Genomic DNA, 27,477 nt, shown 5'->3' on the forward strand with positions numbered 1-27,477 from the left:
AGATAAACCCCTTTATCTTATCTTTTGTGACTCTCTTGCAACTGGCAGAGTCCCAGTGGATTGGCGTACAGCCCACGTTTTCCCATTATTTCAGAAGGGCAAAAAATCTGATCCAGGAAATTATAGACCTGTAAGCTTAACATCAGTTGTATGCAAACTATTTGAGGGGTTACTAAGAGATACTATACATGACTTCATAGTAGAAAATAATCTTATTTCTCAGCATCAACATGGGTTTACTAAAGACAGGTCCTGTTTGACTAACATGCTCAGCTTTTATGAGGTAGTGAATGCTAATATGGATATTGGGAATGCTGTAGATGTGATATACTTGGACTTTGCAAAGGCCTTCGACACTGTTCCCCACAAAAGTCTGGTGCAAAAAGTTGAGGATGCAAGGACTGGGGAAGAGTCTGTGTGCTTGGATAGGGAACTGGCTAATGGACAGAAAACAAAGAGTTGTGGTCAATGGATCGTACTCAAAATGGGAGACTGTTAGCAGTGGGGTCCCACAGGGGTCTGTTCTGGGTCCAGTGCTCTTCAATTTATTTATTAATGACCTAGTAGATGCAGTAGTGAGCAATGCTGCTATTTTTGCAGATGATACAAAATTGTGCAGAATCATCAACTCTCAGGAAGATAGTGTCATATTGCAACAGGATCTGGATAGGATGGCTATATGGGCACATACATGGCAGATGAAATTCAATGTTGACAAATGTAAGGTCATGCATTTTGGACGTACTAATGGTCTAGCACCATACAAAATAAATGGGATACAGTTGGGGACATCAAACTTGGAGAAGGACTTAGGAGTACTCATCGACAACAAGTTAAATAATCGTACTCAATGCCAAGCAGCTGTAGCTAAAGCTAACAAAATTTTGGGATGCATTAAAAGGGAAATAAAAACTCGAGATGCTAGCATAATATTGCCCCTGTTTAACTCTCTAGTAAGGCCACATCTGGAATATGGAATTCAGTTCTGGGCACCACATTACAAAAAAGATATTGCAGTTTTAGAGCAGGTGCAGAGACGAGCTACAAAATTGATACGTGGGATGGAAGGTCTCACTTATCAAGAAAGGTTAGATAAACTGGGTTTATTTAGTCTAGAGAAAAGACGCCTTAGAGGGGATCTAATTAACATGTATAAATACATCAGAGGGCAATATAATAGCTTGGCGGATGAGCTTTTTGTCCCTAGGCCTTCTCAAAGGACTAGAGGACATGATCTGCGCATGGAGGAAAAACGTTTTAGCCATTTATTTAGGAAAGGGTTCTTTACAGTTAGAGTGATTAAGATGTGGAATGCATTGCCACAGGAAGTCGTTATGGCAAACTCTATACCTGCATTTAAAGGGGGCTTAGATGCTTTCCTTGCGTTGAAAGACATCCATGGCTACAATTACTAGGTAATGCCTAATGATGTTGATCCAGGGATTTTATCTGATTGCCATCTGGAGTCGGGAAGGAATTTTTCCCTTTAGGGGCTAATTGGACCATGCCTTTTAAGGGTTTTTTCGCCTTCCTCTGGATCAACAGGGATATGTGAGGGAGCAGGCTGGTGTTGTACTTTATACTGGTTGAACTCGATGGACGTATGTCTTTTTTCAACCAAAATAACTATGTAACTATGTAACTATGTAACTATGGTACTGTACGTGGCTGGAGGAGGAGATGACATCAGTGAGGACGAGGAACGGGAGATGGCTACCTCTACCAACCCTGTAAAAATTGGGTCTTTCAAGCTGTCCTGCCTGCTGAAGGACGCCCGTATAAAAGACTAAAGGAGAAGGATGTGTACTGGGTGGCCACGCTACTAGACCTTCGATATAAGCACCAAGTGGCGGAAAAGTTACCAACCTACCAGAAGTCAGAAAGGATGCAGCATTTGCAAAACAGTCTGTGAACTATGCTGTACAATGCATTTAAGGGTGATGTCATAGCAGGCTGGGAATATAGCAGGGAAAGAGGTTTTACAGTAAACCTCCTCCCATGGCCACGCTGGCAAAGACAGTTGTGCTGGTAACGTCTGACATGCAAAGTTTTTTTTAGTCCAACACATCGCCACAACCGTTCAAGATCCACCATCACAAAACACCTTGACTGACAGGTAGCATACTACCTTTCATTAACTGCTGATATCAACACTCTGAGGAGCAATGATCCCATGGACTACTTGGTGTGCAGGCTTGACCTGTGGCCAGAGCTGTCACAATTTGCCATTGAACTTTTGGCTTTCCCTGCCTCAAGTGCCCTGTCAGAAAGTACCTTCAGCGCAGCAGGAGGATTGTCACTGACAAGAGAAGTCACCTAGGCCACCAAAGTGTTGATTACCTGACCTTTATTAAGATAAATGAGGTATGGATCTTGGAGGGTTACTGCATGCTGGAAGATGTGTGACTCAGTAGGCACACAGCTGTCTTCCTCTCTGCGTGCTGCATTACTCCCCACACAACTGTCCTTCTCTGCACGCTGCATGATTCCCCACACAGCTGTCCCTTTCCGCCACCACCAACTAGGGTCCAAAACGTAATGTTTTTCAATATTTTATACAGGTAAATCCTAAATTTTTCGGGCCACTGCTACAACAACTGCAACAAAACCTAATTTTTCAGGCATGTACATGCAACATTTTTCTGGCCTCTAAAGCTACACAAAAAAGCATGTACAGTGCTGCCCATAATTATTCATACTCCTTGCAAATTTTGAGTTAAAAAAGTTACTTTTATTTAACCAGCAAGTCATTTTTTGACTGGAAATGACATAGGTGTCTCCAAAAAGATAATACGACAGTGTACAAGAGACATTATTGTGGGGAAAAAAAACACTTTTCTCAGCGTTTATTTATATTTGAGCAAAAAGTGTCCTGTCCAAAATTATTCATACCCTTCACAAATTCTGGAAGAATCCAAAGTTGTAAGCCATTCCAAATAGTCCAAGCTGTTTTAAAGCATCCTAACTACCCTGATTAATTGGGAACAGTTATTTTAATAAACTCAACAGGTGAAAAACACCAGCTCTCTGCAGTCATGGCCAAGACAAAGGAGCTCAGTGAGGACCCACGGCTGTGCATTGTGGCTGCTCATAAGCTAGAAAAGGGCTACAAGGCCATTTCTAAATGTTTTCAAGTTCCAGTGACTACAGTGCAAAGTATTATTTAAAAATACAAGATGTTCCACATTGTGGAAAATCTCTGGGGACGTGGTCAGAAGCCAAAAGTGACACTTGTGCTGGCTAGGATAGTGAGAAAGGTGAAAAAAAAATCTAAGGATCACCACCAAGGCCATCCGGGTGAATCTGGGCTCTGCTGGTGGCATTGTCTCAAGGCAGACAATCCAACAGACACTGCACACTACTGTGTTACACAGATGCAGACCAAGGAGGACACCACTTCTCCAGATAAGGCACACAAAAGCTTGCTTGGCCTTTGCAAATGCTCATCTGGACAAAACAGAGGACTTCTGGTCTTCTGTGTTATGGTCATATAAAACAAAAATTGAATTGTTTGGTCACAATGATGTTTCCTTCATTTGGCATAAAAAATGAGAAGCCTTCAACCCAAAGAACACCATCCCCACTGTCAACATGGTGGTGGTAACCTAATGCTTTCAGGGTGTTTTTCAGCCAATGGATCTAATCACAGTAAACGGCACCATAAAAAAAGAGCAATGCATGAGGATTCTAAATGAATCAGGCAGTCTGCAGAGAAACTTGGCCTTGGGCATCAGTGGACATTTCAGCATGACAATGACCCAAAACAAAACAAAAGTGGTGAAGGAACGGTGGTTTGGAGAGGCCCAGCCAGAGTCTTGACTTGATAATCTGTGGAGGGAGCTAAAGATCAGGGTGATGTCAAGAAGACCCTCCAACCTGAAAGATTTGGAGCTCATTGCTAAAGATGAATGGGCAAAAATACATGTGGAGACATGAAAAAAGCTGGTCTGCAATTACGGAAAGCGTTTGATTACTGTAATGGCCAATAAAGGCATTTCTATTGAGTATTGGGAAGAGTATGAATTATTTTGGACTGGACACTTTTTACTCAAATTTAAACAAAAGCTGAGAAATTTCTTTTTTTTCCACAATAACGCCTCTTGTACATTGTCTAATTATCTTTTGGGAAAAACAAAAGTTTGCTTTCTTAAAACAGAAAGAATTTGCGATAATTCAGGTTGGAATGAGCATGAGATGTCTGTCTCCCAGTGCATCACTGCTGAATATATGCAAAATAACCATTGTACCCTTAGAAGATAAACACACCTCCAGAACCGCTGGAATGCAATGATGTGTCAGCTTGTTAATTTGTACAGAGCCATAATAATCCAACATGCATACAGATTGTTTCGGATTGTTTGATCCTCATCAGTGCATGGCAGTGGCGACGCCAGGGGGGTGCTTGGGGGTGCTCAAGCACCCCCTAAATTTGTCCAAGCACCCCCAAAGCACCCCCTGGCGTAAACTGACTTCAGGCGTCTAAGAGACGCCGAGTCAGTTCACAGCAGCAGCCCGGAGCAGCAGGCAGGGCTACGGTAAGATGGCCGCCCGAAGCCCTGCTCTGCAGACTTGGAGTCTGCAGTGCAGGGCTTCGGGCGGCCATTTTCCCGTAGCCCTGCTCGCCGGATGCAGGCTGCTGCAGGAAGGAAGAGGATCGTGGGAGCTGAGCTGCGCGCCACAAGGAGGTCGGAAGAGGAGGAGGTCGGAACAGGAGGTCTTCTGACTAGGTGAGTAAATTGTTTTTTCTTTTCTTTTTCAGGTGGTGCTGCTGATTGGGGTCAGATCTGATAAGGATTGTGCATATTGGGGTCAGATCTGATAAGGATTGTGCATATTGGGGTTAGATCTGATAACGGTTGTGCATATTGGGGTCATATCTGATAACGGTTGTGCATATTGGGGTCATATCTGATAACGGTTGTGCATATTGGGGTCATATCTGATAACGGTTGTGCATATTGGGGTCATATCTGATAACGATTGTGCATATTGGGGTCATATCTGATAACGATTGTGCATATTGGGGTCATATCTGATAACGATTGTGCATATTGGGGTCATATCTGATAACGATTGTGCATATTGGGGTCATATCTGATAACGATTGTGCATATTGGGGTCATATCTGATAACGATTGTGCACATTGGGGTCATATCTGATAACGATTGTGCATATTGGGGTCATTGAACGTGTTTTTTGTTCAAATCTGCTCACATTACGTGTATTTTCTTGAGAAAAACTGCACAATTATGTGAATTTTTGGGGGAAAGGGTCACCAAAACTTGGGCCCTCTGTCTTTGCGTTGCACTTTTAAAGGGAACCCGAGGTGAGAATAATATTGAGGCTGCCATATTTATCTCCTTTTAAGTAATACCAGCTACCTAGCTGCCGTGTTGGTCCTCTGCCTCTAATTCTTTCAACCATAGACCCTGAACAAGCATGCAGCAGGTCAGGGGTTTATGACAATATTGTCAGAACTGACAAGATTAGCTGCATGCTTGTTTCTGGTGTAATTCAGTTCACTACTGCAGCCAATAGATCAGCAGGGCTGCCAGGCAACCATAATTGTTTAAAAGGAAATAAATATGGCAGCGACCATATCACTCTCACCCTGGGTCCACGTTAAATTACAGTTAGCCCCGCCCTCATCCGGTCATGACCACGCCCATGCCGCAGGTCGTAGCCACACCCATTTTTTGCCATGGTGCGCTACGCGTGCCGCAGGTCGTCAGCTCCCCCGGAAATTGGTCCAGCACCTGCATAGCACCCCCTAAAAAAAATTCCTGGAGCCGCCACTGGTGCATGGCATGGATTAATTTGGCTCTATGCAGTAGGACTTGTAACACCAAGAGGTACAGACTAACCAGCAAGCTCATGGTGACCCAGAACTCATTGGAGTGTGTAAGGGACTACAATGGTCCTAAAAGCCCCCTTACTAAGATGTTAAGTAAAACAAAAGTTTGCTTTCTTAAAACAGAAAGAATTTGCGATAATTCAGGTTGGAGTGAGCATGAGATGTCTCCCAGTGAATCACTGCTGAATATATGCAAATTAACCATTGTACCCTTAGAAGCTAAACACACCTCCAGAACCGCTGGAATGCAATGATGTGTCAGCTTGTTAATTTGTACAGAGCCATAATAATCCAACATGCATACAGACTGTTTCGGATTGTTTGATCCTCATCAGAAACAGACTAACCAGCTAGCTCATGGTGACCCAGAACTCATTGGAGTGTGTAAGGGACTACAATGGTCCTAAAACAATGGTTAATTTGCATATATTCAGCAGTGATGCACTGGGAGACATCTCAAGCTCACTCCAACCTGAATTATCGCAAATTCTTTCTGTTTTAAGAAAGCAAACTTTTGTTTTTCTTAACATCTTAGTAAGGGGGCTTTTACGACCAGTGTAGTCCCTTACACACTACAATGAGTTCTGGGTCACCATGAGCTTGCTGGTTAGTCTGTATCTTTTAGGAGACACCTATATCATTTCTCGTCAAAAAATTACTTGCTGGTTAAATAAAAGTAACTTTAAGTCAAAATTTGCCATGGGTATGAATAATTATGGGCAGCACTGAACATGTCAATTTCCCTTCGTGAGCGTACCTTGTCGTGGTGAAGGGGCTTGCATATCTCAATGAAGCAATGACCTATATTTGTGTGTTGGCCCACCCAAGATGATCAGGTCGTTGATTCATTTGTGGACAGATTAAATACGATCTGCTGGATAAGTTTTGCAAAAAAAATTTTTTTTATGGTTGACTCAAGTGATGATCAATAAAGCCTACTAGGCCAACACTGGGCCCACACTTCAGAGTTAAGTTTTTTTTGGTCACTTTCCTGTCATTGACCATAAAGGCTGGAAAACTACCATCGCCTGCACTTCCACGGACATGCGCACAAGCAAGAGATTAAAACGCAACACTGTGTCAACTACGTAATTTTTTGAGGGACCTTTGCCATGGATCCCCCTCCAGCATGCCACTCTCCAGTTGTTAGGCCCCTTGAAACAACTTTTCCATCTCTTTTGTGGTCAGAAACAGTCCTTATAGATTTTAGAATTTGCCTGCCCATTAAAATCTACGGCGGTTCGGGAACGTTTGTGCAAAATTTGCATTGGTGAACCGAAAATTTGATGTTCGCGACATCACTATTGATAGGGTCAGTGAGAAAGAATGTGAGTGAAAGGTGTGCAAATAGGCAACCTTAAACTAAGGAAGAGTTTTTGCCTTAAGGAACCTGAAGAGGAACCAGTGATAGTGTACTCCCTGACAAAGATGAAGGATGCCCTTCAGGCACAAATCAGATTATGTTGGATATTATTTCTATATCAAATATTGCCATATGTTGAATCCTGAGAAATCAGAGCAAGTTTCTTTCCTAAAAGAAACTGGTGTATAATCTGAGATCAAACATTGGAATGGCATTTAACGCCTGCAAATAGTAGCATTTCCTGTGTGGACCCTTTACAGATGCCTGGAGGCAAGCTGATCAAAGAATATTCTTCTTTAAAGTGAACCTCCGGACTAAAAATCTACTCAGCAGAACTGAAAAGGCTTGGAGTTTCACAGCATCAGAGCTTTGTTTTTCTTGCCAAAGCGTCGTTTTTAGCTGCATTTTTAGCTAAGCTCAACCCATCAAAGAAAACTGCCCGGGCTTTTTTTCCCTGATGCTGTGCAAAGCATGATGGGATTTCCTATGTTGTTATTCACGTTGCCTAGCAACTGGGAGGGGTGATCAGCACACAGGACAGTTGGAACTGTGCCTCATGCTCCCTGTCACCTTCTTTCAACCAAAAAGATGGCTGCCCTCATGAAATCACAAACCTTTGCCTGTTCTTTTAAAACAGGGTGAGTAAGAGGTTATATTACCTAGCTATTTTAATTAGCATAACGAATGTAACTTAATGACAGTATGTTTGTTTGGGCTGAAGTTCTTCTTTAATAAAAGAACAGTTGACATGGACCTATCTTCCAGGAAATACAGGATGAGAAGAACAGACAGCAGGAACTCCTAACCGCCATTTGCTGATGCCTATGGCAATCAATTAAGAATTCTATTCATACTGCATGGCTTCCAGGGTTGAGAACATGAGTGTCTGATGTACAGGTCAGAAGGTTATCTTTCGAAACCCCCAACTCTTGTGTTATGAGAAAGCTCCTTGTTTCATCCTGCCACCAACTTTGTAGGACTTCATAGGTGAGGTCATAGTGCCACCTAGAGTTTCAAGATAGAAGTTAGCAGATATAACTGGGGAGAAGACTAAATCCCAGGGGGGCAGAATGACACCTGAACTACAGGATATAATATACTACCACTATTTTTTTTAGCAGAACAGCCTTCAAATGGTTAAAACACAGGACTGACTTCTTCAATAGAATGCTCCCTGCAGTGAGATCACTGGTGATAACAAACTAGTGATAACATTATCTTGTGTTTACTTAACTATAGCAGAGGAATGTAAACATTCCCTCACTGTGTGCAGAAATTTTTACTAATGTGTCCTGAACTGAAACACTGCTCTGAAATCCTTATTGGGTACATTACAATATAAATACACCAGTTATAAATAAAATGCAATGGCAGCTTTCAGAGCAAATAAAACTATACTTTGAGAAGTTGTAATTTCTAAATGAACAATACTACTGATGCACAAAAGCAAGTATGATAACTGTATGGGTAATAAAAAGTAGGAAAACACATTTTTATTGAATATCATGTCAGAGTTTAATACCGATTTAAGCCAAAATTTGCGAGCAACACTGCTTCAGTTCAAACATAAACCAAGATTAGTCAGCTCCAGGTCCATAGATACAGAAGCAGTCCCAAAGTAAAAATCAAAGCTAATTTCACTGTGAGGTCCCTACACTAATGGTGGACACTATTATGTTCTGCAAAAGCAATGAGACAGGGGATCATATGTTAAAACATTACCCACCTTGGTGCACCTTGGATGGTAAAAGCTTTATCGGCATGCTGTTCTCCTAATTTGGTCATAACTTCAAACAATCTGTGACAAAGCTGCCAGTAAGGAGAAAGAACAGACATTTTAGTAATGATCCGCATATCAGTAGTGATAGTTACAGCTGGTAAGCAGAATGTTTAATTTAAATAGCAATTTTACCACCCTGTTATTCTGCTGCAGTATTTATAAAACCATTACCATGAGTTAAAAATGAATATTCTTCTAATTAGCAATATTTATGGCTCATATTGAAATTTCTAACAAATATTTTTATGTTTATTGCATATTAAAAACAGAATGTTATTTTTCAATTCATTTGTAACATATTAACCACTTGACACCTGAGGCATTTTTCCTCTTGTGGACCAGAGCAATTTTCACCTGTCAGCGCTCCTCCCTTTCTTTTACCAATAACTTAATCACTACTAATCACAGCGTAATGATCTATATCTTGTTTTTCTTGCCACCAATTAGGCTTTCTTTGGGTGTACAGTATGCCAAGAATTATTTTATCCTAAATGCATTTTAACATGAATAATAAGAAAAAAAAATTATAAAATGCATTATTTTTCCATTTTTGACCATTATAGTGTTAAAATAAAACATTCTACTGTGGATAAAAGCCACACATTTTATGTGCCCTTTTGTCCCGGTTATTGCAACGTTCAAAAAATTTCCCTAGTACAATGTATGGCGCCAATATTTCATTTGGAAATAAAGGTGCATTTTTTCAATTTTGCGTCCATCACTAATTACAAGCCCATAAATTAAAAATTAATAGTAATATACTGCCTTGACATAAATTTTTTAAAAGTTCAGTCCCTAAGGTAACTACTTATATATTTTTTTTTTTGATGAAATTTTTTTTCCCCCTTTTATAAATAAAAAAAAAAGTTTGGGTATTATGGGAGGGTGTGGGAGGGAAATAGTTAATTATATCAGTCAGTGTGGGGATTTTTATTAAATAAAATGCAATTTTGGTGCAATATACTATTTGGCCACAAGATGTCCTCAGTCGTCATTTCCGATTCACGTACGTAAGCACGTGAATCGGAAGTAATCCGTGGCTGTGTAACACAGGAAGATACAATGAATGCCTGCGTCTCGTAGACGCTGGTATTCATTGAATCGGGGACTTAGATTTATGAATGGGACCTGCGGTCCCATTCATTAACTTCCCCTCTAAGCGGCGGTAACGGCGGTGCGCGCGCACGCGCGAACGGGAGCGAGCGGCGGCTGCATGCCGCTGCAGACTTGTTTTCACGGCCCTGCTGCATCCTGTCTTTTTTAAAGGGCCGTGAATATACTGCACGGCATGCAGCAAGTAGTTAAGGGAGATATAGGGGTGTCTTGACACCCTGCAGAAAAGGCACAGGAAACAAAAGCGGGAGCCCAGTAGTGCAATATGTCAGATATCAATGTTGTGAAAAGAAGAAAATAAAATCACTACTCACAAGGGAGGGTTGCATGGGGCAACCGACCACAGGAAGCAGGTGGTCCAAAATGGACCTCAATGTGGTCACTCTCTTGAAGGAAAAAGGAGACAGGTGTCTACCCTGGTAGGCACCATGGGTGTTCTGTCACCACCCCTAGCACAAAATGTGTACGGGGGTATACACTATGCACATAGGGGGAAAGAGGAGCCCAGGTTGGATAAAAACGTCTAAAAACAGTTTAAAAGCGAAAAAGTAATGAGGTATCTTACCTCAAATGACAAAATCCTTGTAAACTTACAAAAGATTTTTATTTAGCAAAGGCAACGCTTTTCGCGGGTCTGAGCCCACTTCCTCAGGCCAATACAAGTGCCTATAACAGTACAGAGAACTCCTCAGTATAAAACAAAAAATACATGCTTATATATTGCAATCACAGAAATATATAAATAAATAATCAAATAATTAACCAATCAATCGATCAATTTTACGAACTGCATCAAAACACCTTATTTTTACATGTATAAATGCCTAGAGTAACTACAAAGGTATAATTTCTCTACTAGGATAAATTATAGAAACAAGACAATCACCTTTTATAGTTTAGCTCATCTAGGTATAGTATTGGGAATTTTATCAAATTCCAGTTTTGCATTTATTTAGGTATATTTGCATATATGCTCATATGTATTTTCTCTTGCGTGCCTTTGTATACCATTATAGGAGATTTGCCCTGATCATAATAAATAGGAGGGGGACTGTATAGAATAATAATAGATAGGAGAGGGACTGTATAAAATTATAAATATTAAAATATAAAAAGCTGAGGAATAAATGAAAACCCGCTATCTAATCAATATAAAAGATGACAATAATTAAATCAGTCAGCTTTGGAAAGCTGCTATTTTCCCTGCAAACGATACCTTTACTTCTCAAGCACAGAGACATCAAAACAGTAGAAAGAGCCTTTAATAAATTTCTCTGGAGAGGCCGCAAGGTCAGAATAGCATATACTAAACTACAATTACCCAAAGACCAAGGGGGCCTAAATCTTCCCAACATACGTGCATATAACCTGGCATGCTTATCTAGGCACATTAGAGATTGGGAATGTAAAACAAGTTTATATTCCAACTTTGACCTCGAAAGATCATTCATGGAACCCTGGGCCCCAATGACAGTACTACACACTTCATACAAACACCTCCCGTTGAGGCTCAAACATAGCAGAATGGTCAGAGATACGTGGGCAACCTGGAAGCAACCAACCAAAATTTCAAAATATATGCCCCTTTGGGGGCATCCGGGCTTCCCACCCAGCATATTACACAAAGGTTTTCTTGAGTGGGAAAATAAAGGCATCTCCAAACTAGGCAACCTTTGGTACTTTAAAAAAAGCAGATGGTATACCTTTTTAGAATTAAGAGCAATGTATGGGATCCCTAAGACGCACTTTCTATATTATGCACAATTAAAGTCCTATCTTGTAAAACGTGTGGATGACATGGCTGGAGTAATGAATCTAAACGATTTCGACCATTTCCTGAACCCCCAAAGACCAAAAATATCTCTATCAGAAATACAGCAAAAAATAGCTACCAGAAATACAGAGGGCAAAGCACATGCCAATTTCTCTTCATGGCTCAAAGATCTACCAGTAGAAAACCTAAGCATAAGTATTCTAGAAGGCAACAAATTCTTTCGTTCTTTAATTATAGATGAAGCTTGGCGAGAATCTCATTTCAAAATGATACACAGAGCCAAGTATGCCTTTAATATTAAATATAAGAAGAAACCCCCTCATTACCAGCCACATTGTCCCAAGTGCTCCCTACCAAATGCCTCTATGTGTCATTGTCTATGGGATTGTTCACCCATTAAAGTCTTCTGGAACAAGGTCCAAAAGTACATCTTCTCCATCTGAAGGTATGAGGTTAACTTGAACCCACAGCTGTGCTTATTTAATCATAACACACAACCTGATCCCTCACAGAGGAGGCAAAATCAGGATGCTAGTCAAATTCCACACTTGGCCCATATGGTCTTAATAGCATCCCGTAAAGTAATATATAATAAATGGATTTATCCAAGTTTACCCTCGGTGTGGGATGTTAAGCAAGAGCTTTTACACATATTCCATCTAGATCACATTGAAACTTTAATGCACAAAGAGAAGCTTGTCTCACGCTTCTTTAACCACTTGAGGACCCACCCTTTACCCCCCCTTAAGGACCAGCGCTGTTTTAGCTGATCTGGGCTGGGTGGGCTGTGCAGCCCCCAGCACAGATCAGGGTGCTGGCAGAGCGACCAGATCGCCCCCCTTTTTTCCCCACTAGGGGGATGATGTGCTGGGGGGGGTCTGATCGCTCCTGCCTGATGGGTGTTGCGGGGGGGGGCACCTCAAAGCCCCCCTCCGCTGCGGAATTCCTCCCCTCCCTCTCCTACCTGTCCCCCCCCCCCCCCCCCCCGGTGATCCGCGCTGCACAGGACGCTATCCGTCCTGTGCAGCCAGTGACAGGCTGTCCCCTGTCACATGGCGGCGATCCCCGGCCGCTGATTGGCCGGGGATCGCCGATCTGCCTTACGGCGCTGCTGCGCAGCAGCGCCGTACAATGTAAACAAAGCGGATTATTTCCGCTTGTGTTTACATTTAGCCTGCGAGCCGCGATCGGCGGCCCGCAGGCTATTCACGGAGCCCCCCGCCGTGCATTGACAGGAAGCAGCCGCTCGCGCGAGCGGCTGCTTCCTGATTAATTAGCCTGCAGCCGGCGACGCAGAACTGCGTCGCTGGTCCTGCAGCTGCCACTTTGCCGACGTGCGGTATGAGTGCGCGGTCGGCAAGTGGTTAAGATCTGGAAGAGCTTTATCATACACTCTTTTAAGAGACCGGAGATTCTAGAAATTATGAAGTCATACCAATATACAGCATGGTACGCAAAGAAAGATCTACTGGGGGAACTGGGCCAATTAAAAGTATAGCTATAATACTAAAGCCTCATGCTATCAATACGGTCAAACAAGAAATCTTATAAACACGTGATAAGATTACCATTTAAAGACTAGGACGGTGACAGGGGGGAGGGAGAGGGAGGGTTTTGAAGGTTTGGGGGAGTTAGTTCTCCTTATAGGAGTTCAAGGACTACCGGATTATCTGTGGCTCTCTGAGCAAGGTTAATGCCTGCTAAATAATACTTTTGGACTCCAAAGGAGGATTGTTAAACTGAAAATCAATAACATTTGTTCAAAAAAAAAAAAATAATAATATAAAAGATAAGTGAGCACATAAATAAATGAATACATATAGAAATATAATTATACAGAATAGCACCAATCTTAATAGACTTGGCCAGTATGGAGAAAATGACATATAGCAGGCAGCGCTGGGGCTATGGCTCAGCGCTGACCTGCATGCTAAAATCCAGCTGGTCATTAAAGGGTAAAAGCATGATAGTGCATAGTGCATAAGGGATACAAGCATACATACATCCATCACATGTGACAGCAGGGGGAGCGCTGAGGCACGGGATAGCACAAAAGCAAACTGAAGAACTCACCAAAAGACAAATACCAATCGGTGTGGGGAGCCTCTATAGAGGGCACTGTAGAGCTCCAATTTATAAACAGTAATGTGGTATCGGCGGCCGCAGATCTGCGCGCTCGCCGTGGGTTGAGAAGGGGTGGCCAGTGTGTAATGACATCACCGCGCATGGCGGCGTTAACCGGAAGTACTGTCGGTGCCATCTTGGAATAGGGCGGTAGGTAAGGAGGCACTGGCTGTCTGCCTGGCTACCAATGACCCTAGATGTAACGGCACTCTACACCAACATCCGACATGATATTGGCCTCCAATCCTTAAGACATTTTTTATACTCCGACACCACCATGCCCCCCCCCCCCCCCCCCAAAAAAAAATTTCTCCTGCATGCCACTCAATTTATACTTACACACAATATTTTTTCCTTTCAGGATACGATATATTTACAAACCAGAGGCACAGCGATGGGGGCAAATCTAGCACCATCTTATGCAAACCTAACCATTGGCCTTCTTGAGAAACTGTTGCTAAGTCAAACCCCCTACCAAAACAGCGTAATTAGACATTGGAGGTATATAGATGATATTATATTGATTTGGGATGGAGATTCTGATGAGATAGATCAATTTGTCAATTTCATAAATAGTAACGATTGGGGACTTTCCTTTACCATGAACACTCACCCACACACTATAGACTTTTTAGACATAACACTTTACATTGAAGAAAATACTATCAAATCTAAAACTTTTTTTAAAAAAAGTTGATGCTAACTCGTATGTACATTATAATAGTGCGCATCACAAACCATGGAAAACAAATGTTCCTTTTGGACAGTTCAGACGAATACAAAAAAATTGTACAGACTCATCAGTATTTGGCATTCAGGCTGACACGTTGGAGAATAAATGTATTGAATGGTCTTTCCTGAAACCACTCATAAAATCAGCTAAACAACGAGCGAGGACTCAAAAATCCTTATTGACCCCACGAACCAAAGAAGATAACACTACTGACACTCAACCCACCTTTATCACACGTTTCTGCTCGAACCATAATAAGATAAGATCAGTCATTAACAGACATTGGTCAACCCTGTTGAAAGACCCTTACCTTTGCCCCAAACTTGATCAAAGGCCAAAATTGGTCTTTAGAAGAGCTAAAACTCTGAAAAACATCATAGTCCCCAGTAGACCCAGAACTCTTGCCCCCAAAAGATCTATTTCCAGTACTCTTCCCAGTATACAGAGATGCCACTCATCAAAATGCTTAGCCTGTGAATATCTACGCCCTGGAATCCTTTGATTTACATGCACTGTCACCCAGAATATTTCAACATCAACCATCCTTTCAACTGTAGTACCACATATGTTATCTATCTTATAACATGTCCATGCAACAAACAATATGTTGGCGGCACCAGCCAACAATTTAGAGCTCAATTAGGACAACATAGGAGGCACATTCAAAGAGCATTATCCAAACATAGCCTTTCAAGACACTTCTCGGATCTTGATAACTCAGGCCCAAAACTCCTCACCTGTATGCCAATTGAAACATATATCCAACAACCTTCCCCAAACTGAGCGCATAACCAGACTCCGAGCCAGGGAGATGTTCTGGATTTTTAAACTTAGAACCTTCAAACCAGAAGGACTCACGAGAAGTGATAACCAACACGGGGGCACCCCAGGGCTGCGTCTTGTCCCCGCTGCTCTTCTCCCTCTACACTAATGATTGTAGATCCATGGTAGACTCTGTCAAAGTCATCAAATTTGCGGACGACACCACCATTGTTGGCCTTGTAACTAAGGACAACATCCAGGAGTACCAGCAGCAGGTAGAAAGACTATGCCACTGGTGCAAGGAGAACAGCCTGGTGCTCAACACGGCCAAAACCGTCGAACTTATAATTGACTTTAGGAAGTCGGCTCCTACCCCTCCTCCCATCTACATCGATGGCACCGTGGTGGCCAGTGTGCCCTGCGCTCGCCTGCTGGGCACCACTATCTCCAACGATCTCAGTTGGAGGGTCAACATCACGACAACCCAAAGGAAAGCCCAGCAGAGACTCTTCTTCCTCCGCCAACTGCGGAAGTTCGGCATGGCGCAGGAGATCCTAACATGCTTTTACACTGCCACCATTGAATCGATCCTCTGCTCCGCCATCTTGGTCTGGTATGTGGGTGCCACCGCCAGCGACAGGCACAAATTACAGAAGATCATTAAGTCAGCGGAGAGGGTGATCGAGAGACCTCTGCCTCCACTTGACCACCTGTACAGCACAAGACTGAGAGCCAGGGCACTGAGGATCGCAAGCGACCCCTCTCACCCAGGCCACTGTTTTTTCACCCCACTTCCACTGGGTCGGAGGCTTCAAGCCATCCCCACCAAGACCACCAGACACAAGAACTCGTTCTTCCCGATGGCCGTTAGCCTCCTGAACTCCCTTAATATTCTACCACCCTCTATCAGCTCCCTACCACCTGCATAGGAGCAGTAGACTTCAGTAGGGTGTGTTTTCGTAAGATGAATACTGAGCTATATGTACATCTAATGCTGACTGTAGATTTGTGTATGTCTATATTTGAGTTTCTTTTCTGTATTTCTTTCTATGTACCGCTCCATTGTGCCAAACCCAATTCCGGGCTTGACCCAGTCATGCTTGGCGAAATAAAATTATTCTGATTCTGATTCTTAATGAATGCCTTGAGCATAACTATTAATCTCATCCCACTACTACTAATATAGATACCCTCGGGGGGCGTGGCCTGCCGGCGATGTGAGTACACGCATCTCACAAAGCTCCCGCTTTGATCCGGCTAAATTGATCCTGTACGGCGGCAATCTGAACTCGTTTTGGCACCCACCGAGGTGTGTGGTAAGGAGGAAGACTTTCTGATCCTGGTGGAGGCACTCCGGATCCCCGCAGACAGCCATGCCGAAAGCGGAGGGTAAGGAGGAGAAGGCCCAAGCAGAGGCGGCAAAGAAGCAAGATGGCGCCGCTGACTCCCGGCAGACGCGCTCGCAAGCATGGGCCGCAGCCGGAGGAAGTAGCAGCCCGCCTGGAGAAGTATGCCCATAAAGACAACAAAACGGTGAGGGGGAATGAGCTCTCGGACACCGAGCACCAGAGGGCAGACTGGGGAATAGTGGAAGGGGACCGGGCAAAGCGGGAAGAACCAAATCCAAGCACTGCGGAGGTGGTGTCGGAAACTGCTTCTGAAGCAGAAGTACCTGCCGCAGTGGAAGATAGCATGCTCGCCGAGGCCCCAAATGAATCCGGGGATAAGAAAGAGCCCTCTCTCAGTGAGATTCTGTCGGCTGTTCAAACTTGCAATGCAGCCATTATCTCCCTTTCACAGCAAACAGGAGGAATAAAAGAGGAGTTGGGGCTTTTAAGGCAAGACATGTCGAAGGTCAGAGAGAGAACCACTGCCCTAGAAAAACGTGTCAGTGATATTGAAGACACCATTGCCCCAGCAGTAAGAGATCTGCAAAGAGTCATCAAACATGCTATAGCCAATACGGACAAGTCAGACGACATGGAAAAAACAGACTTAGCAGAAACAATGTCCGCATAGTAGTTCTTCCAGAGAAGGTAGAAAAATTGAATCCTACTGAATTTATTGAAAACTGGCTGTTAGAGGTGTTCGGAGCAGAGTCGTTTTCTAAGCTATATGCTATCGAAAGGGCACATCGAGTCCCCTCACGCCCTCCTAAGCCAGGCGCGGCTCCCAGACCGATACTGGCTAAATTACTCCACTATCAAGATCGAAAAGCGATTTTAAAACAGGCAAGATTGAAAGGCAACATACAGTATGGGGATCATAAGGTATCATTCTACCCTGATTTTTCTGCGGAGGTTCAAAAACAGAGAGCAAAGTTTTATGATGTGAAAAAGCGTCTACAGAAATTAAATCTTCAATACGCTATGCTTTATCCCTCTAAGCTCAAAGTTATTGCTCTAAATGAGGCTCACTTCTTTTTATCTCCCAAAGTAGCTATGCAATGGCTTGATGAGAATGAGCAACACCTCAAACAAAAGTTACCTGCTGAAAATGACTAATCTATTATGATTTATATCTGTTAAGTATGCCGCAGGTCTAAGCTTCTTTATAAAAGTTTCATCTTCCATCAAGATATCCCGCAGAACACACTTGAGGTTCTATGCATCTAATCCTTCTGTCACCTTTACATCCGGAGGAATATATAGAGGTGCATGTTTACTTAAAGGAACAGTTTCTCCTGACTAAACTTTTATTCGTTACCCGTTTAATCTGTTTTATGCCGTGAGTACAGGATCACCATATATCTTTTTGAGTTATTCGCTTCAGGAAGAAGAGTGGGAGCAGTGACGTTAACTCTCTCTGGTCCCACACGTTACCTTGCACTGGGTTATTATATTTAGTGCAAGGGACAAATGTTAAGTGAAAACTATACTCCATCCCCTCATAATGGCAGAAATGCTAGTAAGATCGCACGGCGGAAAAAGTTTCATTATCTACTGGAACTTTCTATAATGACTGTCGTGCTCTGTCTGAAAGGGGGGAGATATCATATTGTGTTCTGGTTTTGTTCTATGTTACGGTATATACCTTTTTTTCATGTATGCAGCGACGGATACCTAGTTCAAATGCGGTGGGACAGCCTATCATTCCCATTTGTGATACATTAATCTGGGTAAATGGCTGATTTTTCTATTATAAGCTGGAATGTAAGAGGTTTGGCTGATCATGATAAAAGGCACTCAGTGTTATCCTTTCTACAAAAACAAGGCCCTGCAGTTTTCTGTTTACAGGAGACTCATCTAACCAAACAGACCCTGTCGTGGCTTTCCAAAAAATGGATTTCCACAGCTTTCCACTCAACTCATACCTCATATTCTAGGGATGTATCCATACTTATCCATGCAAAGCTTCAATTTCAGCTGATTCATTCACATGTAGATGCTGAAGGTAGATTCGCTATAGTTCATGGGTATTTTAACTCATTGGAATATATTGTAGTGGCTATTTATGTTCCACCCCCTTTCTCACCTTCCAGTTTGCAACCTATTATAGAATTATTGCAAGAAAAGATGCATATCCCCATGCTGTGGATTGGAGATTATAACATGTATTTAAATCAGCAACTAGATAGATTTCGGTCCAAAGCATCAGCCATCCTCTTTAGCAAAGTTGTTAGAGGAGTTGGCATTATTTGATATTTGGCGTGCAACACATCCTAAAGAATACGTATACTCCTGCTTTAATAGAACTCACATGTCTCTCTCTAGGATAGATCTGGCAATTGGAAATCAGGCGCTCTTACCTCTATTGAGTTCGGTAGAATATCTAGTACAGACTCTTTCAGATCACTCTCCCATTAAAGTTACTTTGATCCCTTGAGGCCACAAAAACATAGAATGCCATGGAAATTGAATCCATTCTGGCTCAATCTTGTGAATACTCACTCACAAATCCTGCAAGAAATCAAAATGTTCTTTGAATATAATAATGACACATGTGCATATGGAACCTTATGGGAGGCTTTTAAAGCATTTTTGAGGGGAATTTTTATAAGGGAAATTAACAGGATCAGGTCCGCAACCAGGGAGAGACATGTGATTCTGACCAAAAAGGTAATGGATTCAGAAGCTGCCTTTGTCTCGGATCCTACTGAGACAAATAGAGCTACATGGGTCCAAGCTCAGGAATTTTTAAATGACTACTTATTGGATAAGGCTAAACATAAAAGGTTCTTTCTTAAGCAAACATTCTTTGAGCAAGGGAATCAAACGGGTCATTTGCTCTCGGTTATTACTAAAGCACAATCCCCCTTGGGTCATATTGCTGCATTAATGACTCCAGGGGGTGATATTGTTTCGGATAATGCGGACATAGCTAAAGAGCTGCACCGCTTCTATGTAGATCGATATACATCTAGAATAGATTACACTGAGGACGAACTAACATCATATCTGGAGAAGATATGTTTACTTAGACTGTCTGAAGAGGACGGAGCCATGTTGGACGCTCCCATTATGTTGGAGAAGCTGGAAATGGCAGTGGCGCCATTCCCAGGCAATAAGGCCCCAGGTTGCGACGGCCTTCCGATCGAGCTCTATAAGCGTTATTCTGACTCCCTTCTTCCTCGCTTACTAGAGGTTTTCAATGAGGCGTTTGAAATTGGCACTCTCCCTAAGTCCATGGCAGAAGCGGCTATTATACTTCTCCCAAAACCAGGGAAAGATTCACTAAAAGCAGATTCCTACAGGCCTATATCTCTCTTGAATGCTGACATAAAGATACTGTCGAAGGTCTTGGCGAATAGACTGGCTAAGGTAATCACATCTATAATTAAGCCTGATCAATCAGGATTTATCCCTGCAAAATCCACAGCAATTAATATTAGACGTACCTTTATAAATATGCAATTGCAGGCCGATAATAAAGGGGAGAGGGCTATATTGTCTTTGGATATCGCCAAGGCCTTCGACAGTGTGGAGTGGCAATATTTAATTAAGGTGTTGGAAGTGATGCGGTTTGACCCATCCTTTTGCAGATGGATTAAGCTTCTTTATAATGCACCTGTAGCACGTCTCCGGGTGAATGGCACACAATCTTCGATTTTTGGTTTAGGCAGGGGCACAAGGCAGGGGTGCCCCCTATCTCCTTTGCTGTTCGCAGTAGCCATAGAACCTCTTGCTGAGCTGATAAGATCTAACGGGTTGATTAAGGGGTTTAGGTATGGGGATATTGAGTAAAAAGTTGCCTTATACGCCGACGTCACGCTCCTGTTCTTGCAAGATACCACCAACTTGTTAGAAAATGTAATGCATACTCTGTTATCATTTGGAAAATATTCCGGCCTTATTGTCAATTGGGACAAGTCATCACTACTTGCAAACGAGATAAACAGAGGAACACCAAGAACCCCAATAGTGTAGTATGTATTGACAAAGGGGGTAATGACAAAGGGGCTAATCTCCCCACCTGCCTTTACAGTGGTTGCCTATTGGTGACCCATGTTTGTGAGTATAACAACTATTAAGTTGTTATACTCACAAACATGGGTCACCAATAGGCAACCACTGTAAAGGCAGGTGGGGAGATTATCCTGACCCCACTCAGGAATAAGAAGTCGCTCTCTGTAGATAGTAGAAAGGGTCGCAACCCTCCACCAAGGGTGGATACATTATTATATAAGAGAGAAGAGAGGCGCCAAAAGGATAAAAGGGGTTTTAAAGGTGCTTAAAAGCCAAAACTTGGTAATTAGAGGAGGCAGTGGTGGACTTACCCCCTCCAAGCAGACACAACACGACTGTACATTCAGTCTATTTATTAACGAACTCCAGATAAAACAAAGCAACGTGTTTCACGGGTCAGCGCCCGCTTCCTCAGGCAATAGAAAAAGGAGTTACAGCATCTAGCAAAACAGACACTCAGCGCCTCTGCCTCAGAGGCGCGTGTCATTTGTTTTGCTAGATGCTCTTTGCGCTCTTTGCATTTACAATCATCTCCTGTCTTTAACTTCTTTAGTCATTATAATGGACGTAGTGGCTTTATTTCAACCTGCTACTCTTTGATGCTTGGGCTATTTTTCAGGAAGTTCCCACCTAGCTGTTATGAGAAATGGAAGCACGATTTCGGTGATTTGTCAACGGAAGATTGGACTGAGATCCTCCAGAACGTCCCCATGGTCTCTACACATGCCTCTCAGAAACTATCAGTACTCAATATCATTCATAGAAACTTATTAACCCCTAAACGTCTCTTCTCTATGAAATATAGACAGTACCCAATTTGTTCCAGGTGCAGTAGAGACCATGGAGACTTAATACACATGCTCTGGCGTTGTCCTAAATTATATAGATATTGGGGGGAAGTGCTGGATCTTATTGATGCAGTTTCTAAACAACGCTGTAAAAGGTCTGTTCTAGCCTGTATTTTGGGCCTATCCTCTGAGCCAAAATTACAGGAGCACACCCAAATTATGGTACATCGCTTGTTATTTCAAGCCAGGAAATTGATCTTAATAAAATGGAAGGACTCAAGTCCTTCAACGGTTGATATGTGGATTAAACAGGTGAATGCTTATTTAAAAATGGAGAAGCTTATATACGCTCACAGAAATGCAGCACACAAATTTGATAAGATTTGGTTAGGCTGGTTAGAAACTCCTGTTTGCCAGATTTTTCCCTAATTCAAGGTTATTTGGTGGCCTTATGTAATGCAAAGTTTGGTTGTTAGATTAGTGACATTCAGGGATGGGAACGAGCAGCCTCTCGCACAATGCTTTTCTCCTTCTGGATAATATGGTATTGAGACTAGGTTTTGAAGGTAGGGAGGGTGGGCTGACCCCACGGCTGAATGATGGTTTATCTATGATATACTTTCTATGTATAAGGTGTCTTTTTGCTGCATTCATTGATATGTTGTTTTAAAACAGTATTTGTATCTGATTCTTCATGTTTAATAAAGGCTGATTAAAAAAAAAATATAGATACCCTCATAAATTTGGCTTCACTCCTTTAGTTCCACCATCACGCACTTTAAATTTCCCCGTCCCCTTTAAGAATATCACATATCTTCCCTTTCCCCTTCCTTCCCCACTCCTAACCCTCCACCTTCACGATCACCCCTTTGATTCCCCTACGTGGTGTCGACATATCACTCTCCCCAATCTGCCACATTCCTAGTTTGCACCCACCAGTGCGTTTACAGTACTTTCAACATAACGCTGTCAATATTTACTCCAGCTAATATCATAACATTTAAACATATAAAATATTAGATATACCTCCGCCACACACACTCAGTTACTAATTGCAGCACTTCCCCACCATATATCTATGGCCACTAGTACAATCCTCATATTTAATTTAATATATATTTATATCCACCAATTTCAATAAAGTACTATCTATAATTAGCACATATAAATGTTCAAATCATATTGAGACTGTTCATATTGCCAATAACAATGCTTTATTTATCTATGCGCTTTATCCACTATGAATAATTTGCTTTCTAACCAACAGCATTTATTTGATAAATTCCTGCTGCTATATAGTGGCAAAAGGACAGTAGAATTAGAAAAAAACAGCCTTTTATTCGTATGAATAGAAGCACTGGCAAACAGCCAGTGCCTCTCTACCTAGCGCCCTATTCCAAGATGGCGCCGACAGTACTTCCGGTTGACGCTGACATGTGCGGTGACGTCATTACACACTGGCCACCCCCATGTCAAAACACGGTGAGCGTGCAGATCTGCGGCCGCCGATACCACATTACTGTTTATAAATTGGAGCTCTACAGTGCCCTCTATAGAGGCTCCCCACGCCGATTGGTATTTGTCTTTTGGTGAGTTCTTCAGTTTGCTTTTGTGCTATCCCGTGCCTCAGCGCTCCCCCTGCTGTCACATGTGATGGATGTATGTATGCTTGTCTGCCTTATGCACTATGCACTATCATGCTTTTACCCTTTACTGACCAGCTGGATTTTAGCATGCAGGTCAGCGCTGAGCCATAGCCCCAGCGCTGCCTGCTATATGTCATTTTCTCCATACTGGCCAAGTCTACAAAGGCACGCGAGAGAAAATACATATGAGCATATATGCAAATATACCTAAAAAAATGCAAAATTGGAATTTAATAAAATTCCCAATACTATACCTAGATGAGCTAAACTACAAACGGTGATTGTCTGCTTCTATAATTTATCCTAGTAGAGAAATTATACCCTTATAGTTACTCTAGGCATTTAGATATGTAAAAATGAGGTGTTTAATGCAGTTCGTAAAATTGATTGATTGATTGATTGGTTAATTATTTGATTATTTATTTCTGTGATTGCAATATATAAGCATTTATTTTTTGTTTTATACTGAGGAGTTCTCTGTACTGTTATAGGCACTTGTATTGGCCTGAGGAAGCGGGCTCAGACCCGCAAACTGCTTTGCCTGTGCTAAATAAAAATCTTTTGTAAGTTTACAAGGATTTTGTCATTTGAGGTAAGATACTTTTTCGCTTTTAAACTGTTTTTAGAAGTTTTTATCCAACCTGGGTGCCTCTTTCCCCCTATGTGCATAGTGTAACATATTAAAGTTAGGTGCACACAGATATCCTATAATGCACCAGGTTAGCCCTTCACAACAACCACCACCACTAATCAAAAGTCCTTTTGAAAGGCTTTGTCAGAAGAAACAGCATTCAGTTAAGCACGACTTACTTTTTCAATAGAAAGCTCCCTGCAATGAGATCTGAATCCGAAGAGGTGATAACATTATCTTGTGTTTACTTAATTGTAGCAAGAGAGGAATGTAAACATTCCCTGGCAGTGATGAAACTCTCAAAGCCTCATCTACACCGTACAATTTTCCGTCACATCGGATCTATTAGACGGATCTATTATAATTTCCAACTGGTCCAATCAGATTGCGTTAGATTTTGCCAGGGCTGTGGAGTCGGAGTCGTGCAATTTTGGGTGCCTGGAGTCGGAGTCGGGAAAAAATGCACCGACTCCGACTCCTAATGAATTTGTAACTGTAATTAAAATAGAAAATATGATAAAATGTTCTATTTCTCAGATAATAGTCATTAAAAATAATGTATATATACAGTATATATACAGTAATAGCTATGCTTAGTCCACAAAAATGAAATAAACCAATCAAAATTAGTTACTTGTGCTGCTTCAATAAAGCAGTCCTCGTATTTTTAAGGTCAGATATGCATATCTGATTGTGACTGTATATGATGTGTACACAGGAATCTCTTATATATACTAAATAACATCTATGCTGTAAGAATAAAGCCTGATGTGTAGCTGTGTCACTAATAGAGATGGTCAACGAGATGGAAATAATTCTGCATTGATGATGATTTATGCAAATGTATGCACTCTCTTTCCTGATGAAATCAAATAATGTGATATGTTATTAAAATTTGGTTTGGTGTCTACAAATTAAAGGGTAACTGAGACAGATGAAAAGTAAAGTTTTATACATACCTGGGGCTTCCTCCAGCCCCCTTCAGGCTAATCAGTCCCTCGCTGTCCTCCACCACCCGGATCTTCTGCTATGAGTCCTGGTAATTCAGCCAGTCAGCGCTATCCGGCCGCATGCCGCTCCCACAGCCAGGAACATTCTGCACCTGCGCAATAGTGCTGCACAGGTGTAGTATGCTCCTGGCGGCGGAGTGTGTGCATGCGCACTACGCCTGACTGGCTCAAGTACCTGGACTCATAGCAGAAGATCCAGGTGGTGGAGGAGGACAACGAGGGACTGATTATCCTGAAGGCGGCTGGAGGAAGCCCCAGGTATGTATAAAACTTTAATTTCATCTGTCTCAGGTTTACTTTGTTACACAGTAGTACTATACTCTACATATGCACTCCCCACAGAGCTGCAGGGAATCCACTGAGAATGCTGTACACATTGAACACAGAGGTGTTGTCTGTTTACAATCTCCTCATTCCCCTGCAGAGTACCTGCACATCATTCTTACATGTACCCACAGTTACATTGCCTAGGGCCTGATAGATGTTCTTTGTTCCGGTTTGTACCTTTTACAAGTACTCTTACCAAGGAATAGTTTTAGTCTAAAGGGAATAAATATAGTAGTCTACATATCCTTCTCACTTCAGTTGTCTTGTAAAATTCCTAAGCGTTGGCAGTTAAGAGACGAATTTCATGTTACATACTTTTAATCAACAAAATTGTAATATGCAAATTAGAGGAGTCGGAGTCGTGGAGTCGGAGTCGGTGGAATCCTAAACTGAGGAGTCGGAGTCGGAGTCGGTGGATTTTTGGACCGACTCCATAGCCCTGGATTTTGCAATAGATTTTGGGTACTTATCAAAGCAAAATCTATCGCAAAATTGATCTGAAACAATTTGGACATCTACACATGAGGCAATTTCTTATTAGATCTATCTAACAGATCCATCTATCTGATGTAAAATTGTACCATGTAGATGAGGCTTAAAGCGGACCCAAACCACTCCTTCAAGCCTATGAGCATTTCAGTGCATACTTTTCGCCCTTCTCTTTTCATAACTAAGGTTATACAGGTGGCAGACATTAGCAATTCCTCCTTTGCCGGACACCACCTACTCCACCAGTTTGCCGGATTCTGTCCCGGCAATATGAAAGGAAGGGAGGGGTTGCTCTAATAAATGTAAATGATTTTATATTTGTTATCATGCAGCTGAAAAAAGGCTGCTATTTATTATTAGAATTTAGAAAACAGATTTTATTTCTGAAATCTTGTATTTTTAATTTGGGTCCACTTTAATATGTGCAGATCAGACACAGCTCAGAAAAATTCACTGGGTACATTACAATATATAAATACTGTAGCTATGAATAAAATGCAATGGCAGGTTTCAGAGCAAATAAACTGTACTTTGGGGACTTGTAATTTGTAAATGAATAGTAATATTTGTGCACAAAAGCAAATATGATAACTTTATGGGTTATAAAAAGTAGGAAAACACAATTTAATTGAATATGTCAGAGTTTAATATTGCTTTAATATTTGGTTGCACACCCCTTGGAAAAAATAACTGAAATCAGTCGCTTCCTATAACCATTAATAATCTTCTCACACCTCTCACTCGGAACTTTGAACCACTCTTCCTTTGCTACCTGCTCCAGGTCTGTCTTATTGGAAGGGTGCGTTTTTACAACAGGAATTTTAACCAGTTCTGGATCCATGGTATGTATATACACTCCCCCATAGAATTGAAGTGTGGATCAGGGGCGTATATATACGTACCACTTTGTTTTCCTCCAGTGCGGGTAATTGTGCACGTGCACACCCGCACACGAGTGGCCATCTCGTCGGCCAGTGGTTGGTGAACGGGAACTGTGGTCCCGAAAGCCAAATAGTACCCCTCAGTAAAGGATGATCGCTGCCGAACGCAACGGCAGTAATCATCCATTAAAAAAAAAGATACCAAAAAAATTGTTTAGAGATCACGAACTCGCATGCGCGCGCAAGCGTGACCATACCATCAGCCAGCTGCTGGTGAATGGGAACTCTGTTCCCTAAAGCCAGTTAAGTGCCCCCCAGTAAAGGATGATCACTGCCAAAGGCAATGGCAGTGATCATCCATAAAGAATAAATACATTTACTGCCGCGCAATCGTGAATGCGCACGCACGCATGGACACCCGCCGGGCTCTGATTGGTGAGAGGGAACTATGTTCCCTTCAGCCAATCAGAGTGCCCAAAATAGTAAATGATTTCTGCCAAAGCCAATGGTAGTGATCATTCATGAAAAGTGAATTTATTTCCAAATAATATATTGTCGCCATACATTGTACTAGGAACAAAATTTTAATGTTGGGATAACCAGGACAAATTAGCAAATAAAATGTGTGGGTTTTACCTTCGGTAGCATTGTTTATTTTAAAACTATCTGGTGCCTAGTGGTCCCCTATATGTTTCCCAGGTCCCTAGTGGTACCCTATACCTTCTCCTAGTGGCCCCACATACATTTCCCTGGTTCCTGGTGTTCTAATATACCCTCATGCGCGTCGCTAGGGGGT

At 42.1% G+C, this 27,477-nt stretch overlaps 1 protein-coding gene across 5 annotated transcripts in view; it reads right to left on the reverse strand.

Annotated features, from left to right (window-relative positions):
* AMPH (amphiphysin) overlaps positions 1-27,477 on the reverse strand; it is a 1,183,179-nt gene that overhangs the window by 726,216 nt on the left and 429,486 nt on the right. For all 5 annotated transcript variants that reach the window (XM_068236417.1, XM_068236420.1, XM_068236419.1 and 2 more), the window contains one exon: positions 8,945-9,027. In XM_068236417.1, coding sequence (XP_068092518.1) covers positions 8,945-9,027 — 83 coding nt within the window. The remainder of the gene's footprint in view (positions 1-8,944; positions 9,028-27,477) is intronic.

This window comes from Hyperolius riggenbachi, chromosome 5 (genome assembly GCF_040937935.1).
Source record: "Hyperolius riggenbachi isolate aHypRig1 chromosome 5, aHypRig1.pri, whole genome shotgun sequence".
Taxonomy (NCBI): Eukaryota; Metazoa; Chordata; class Amphibia; order Anura; family Hyperoliidae; genus Hyperolius; species Hyperolius riggenbachi.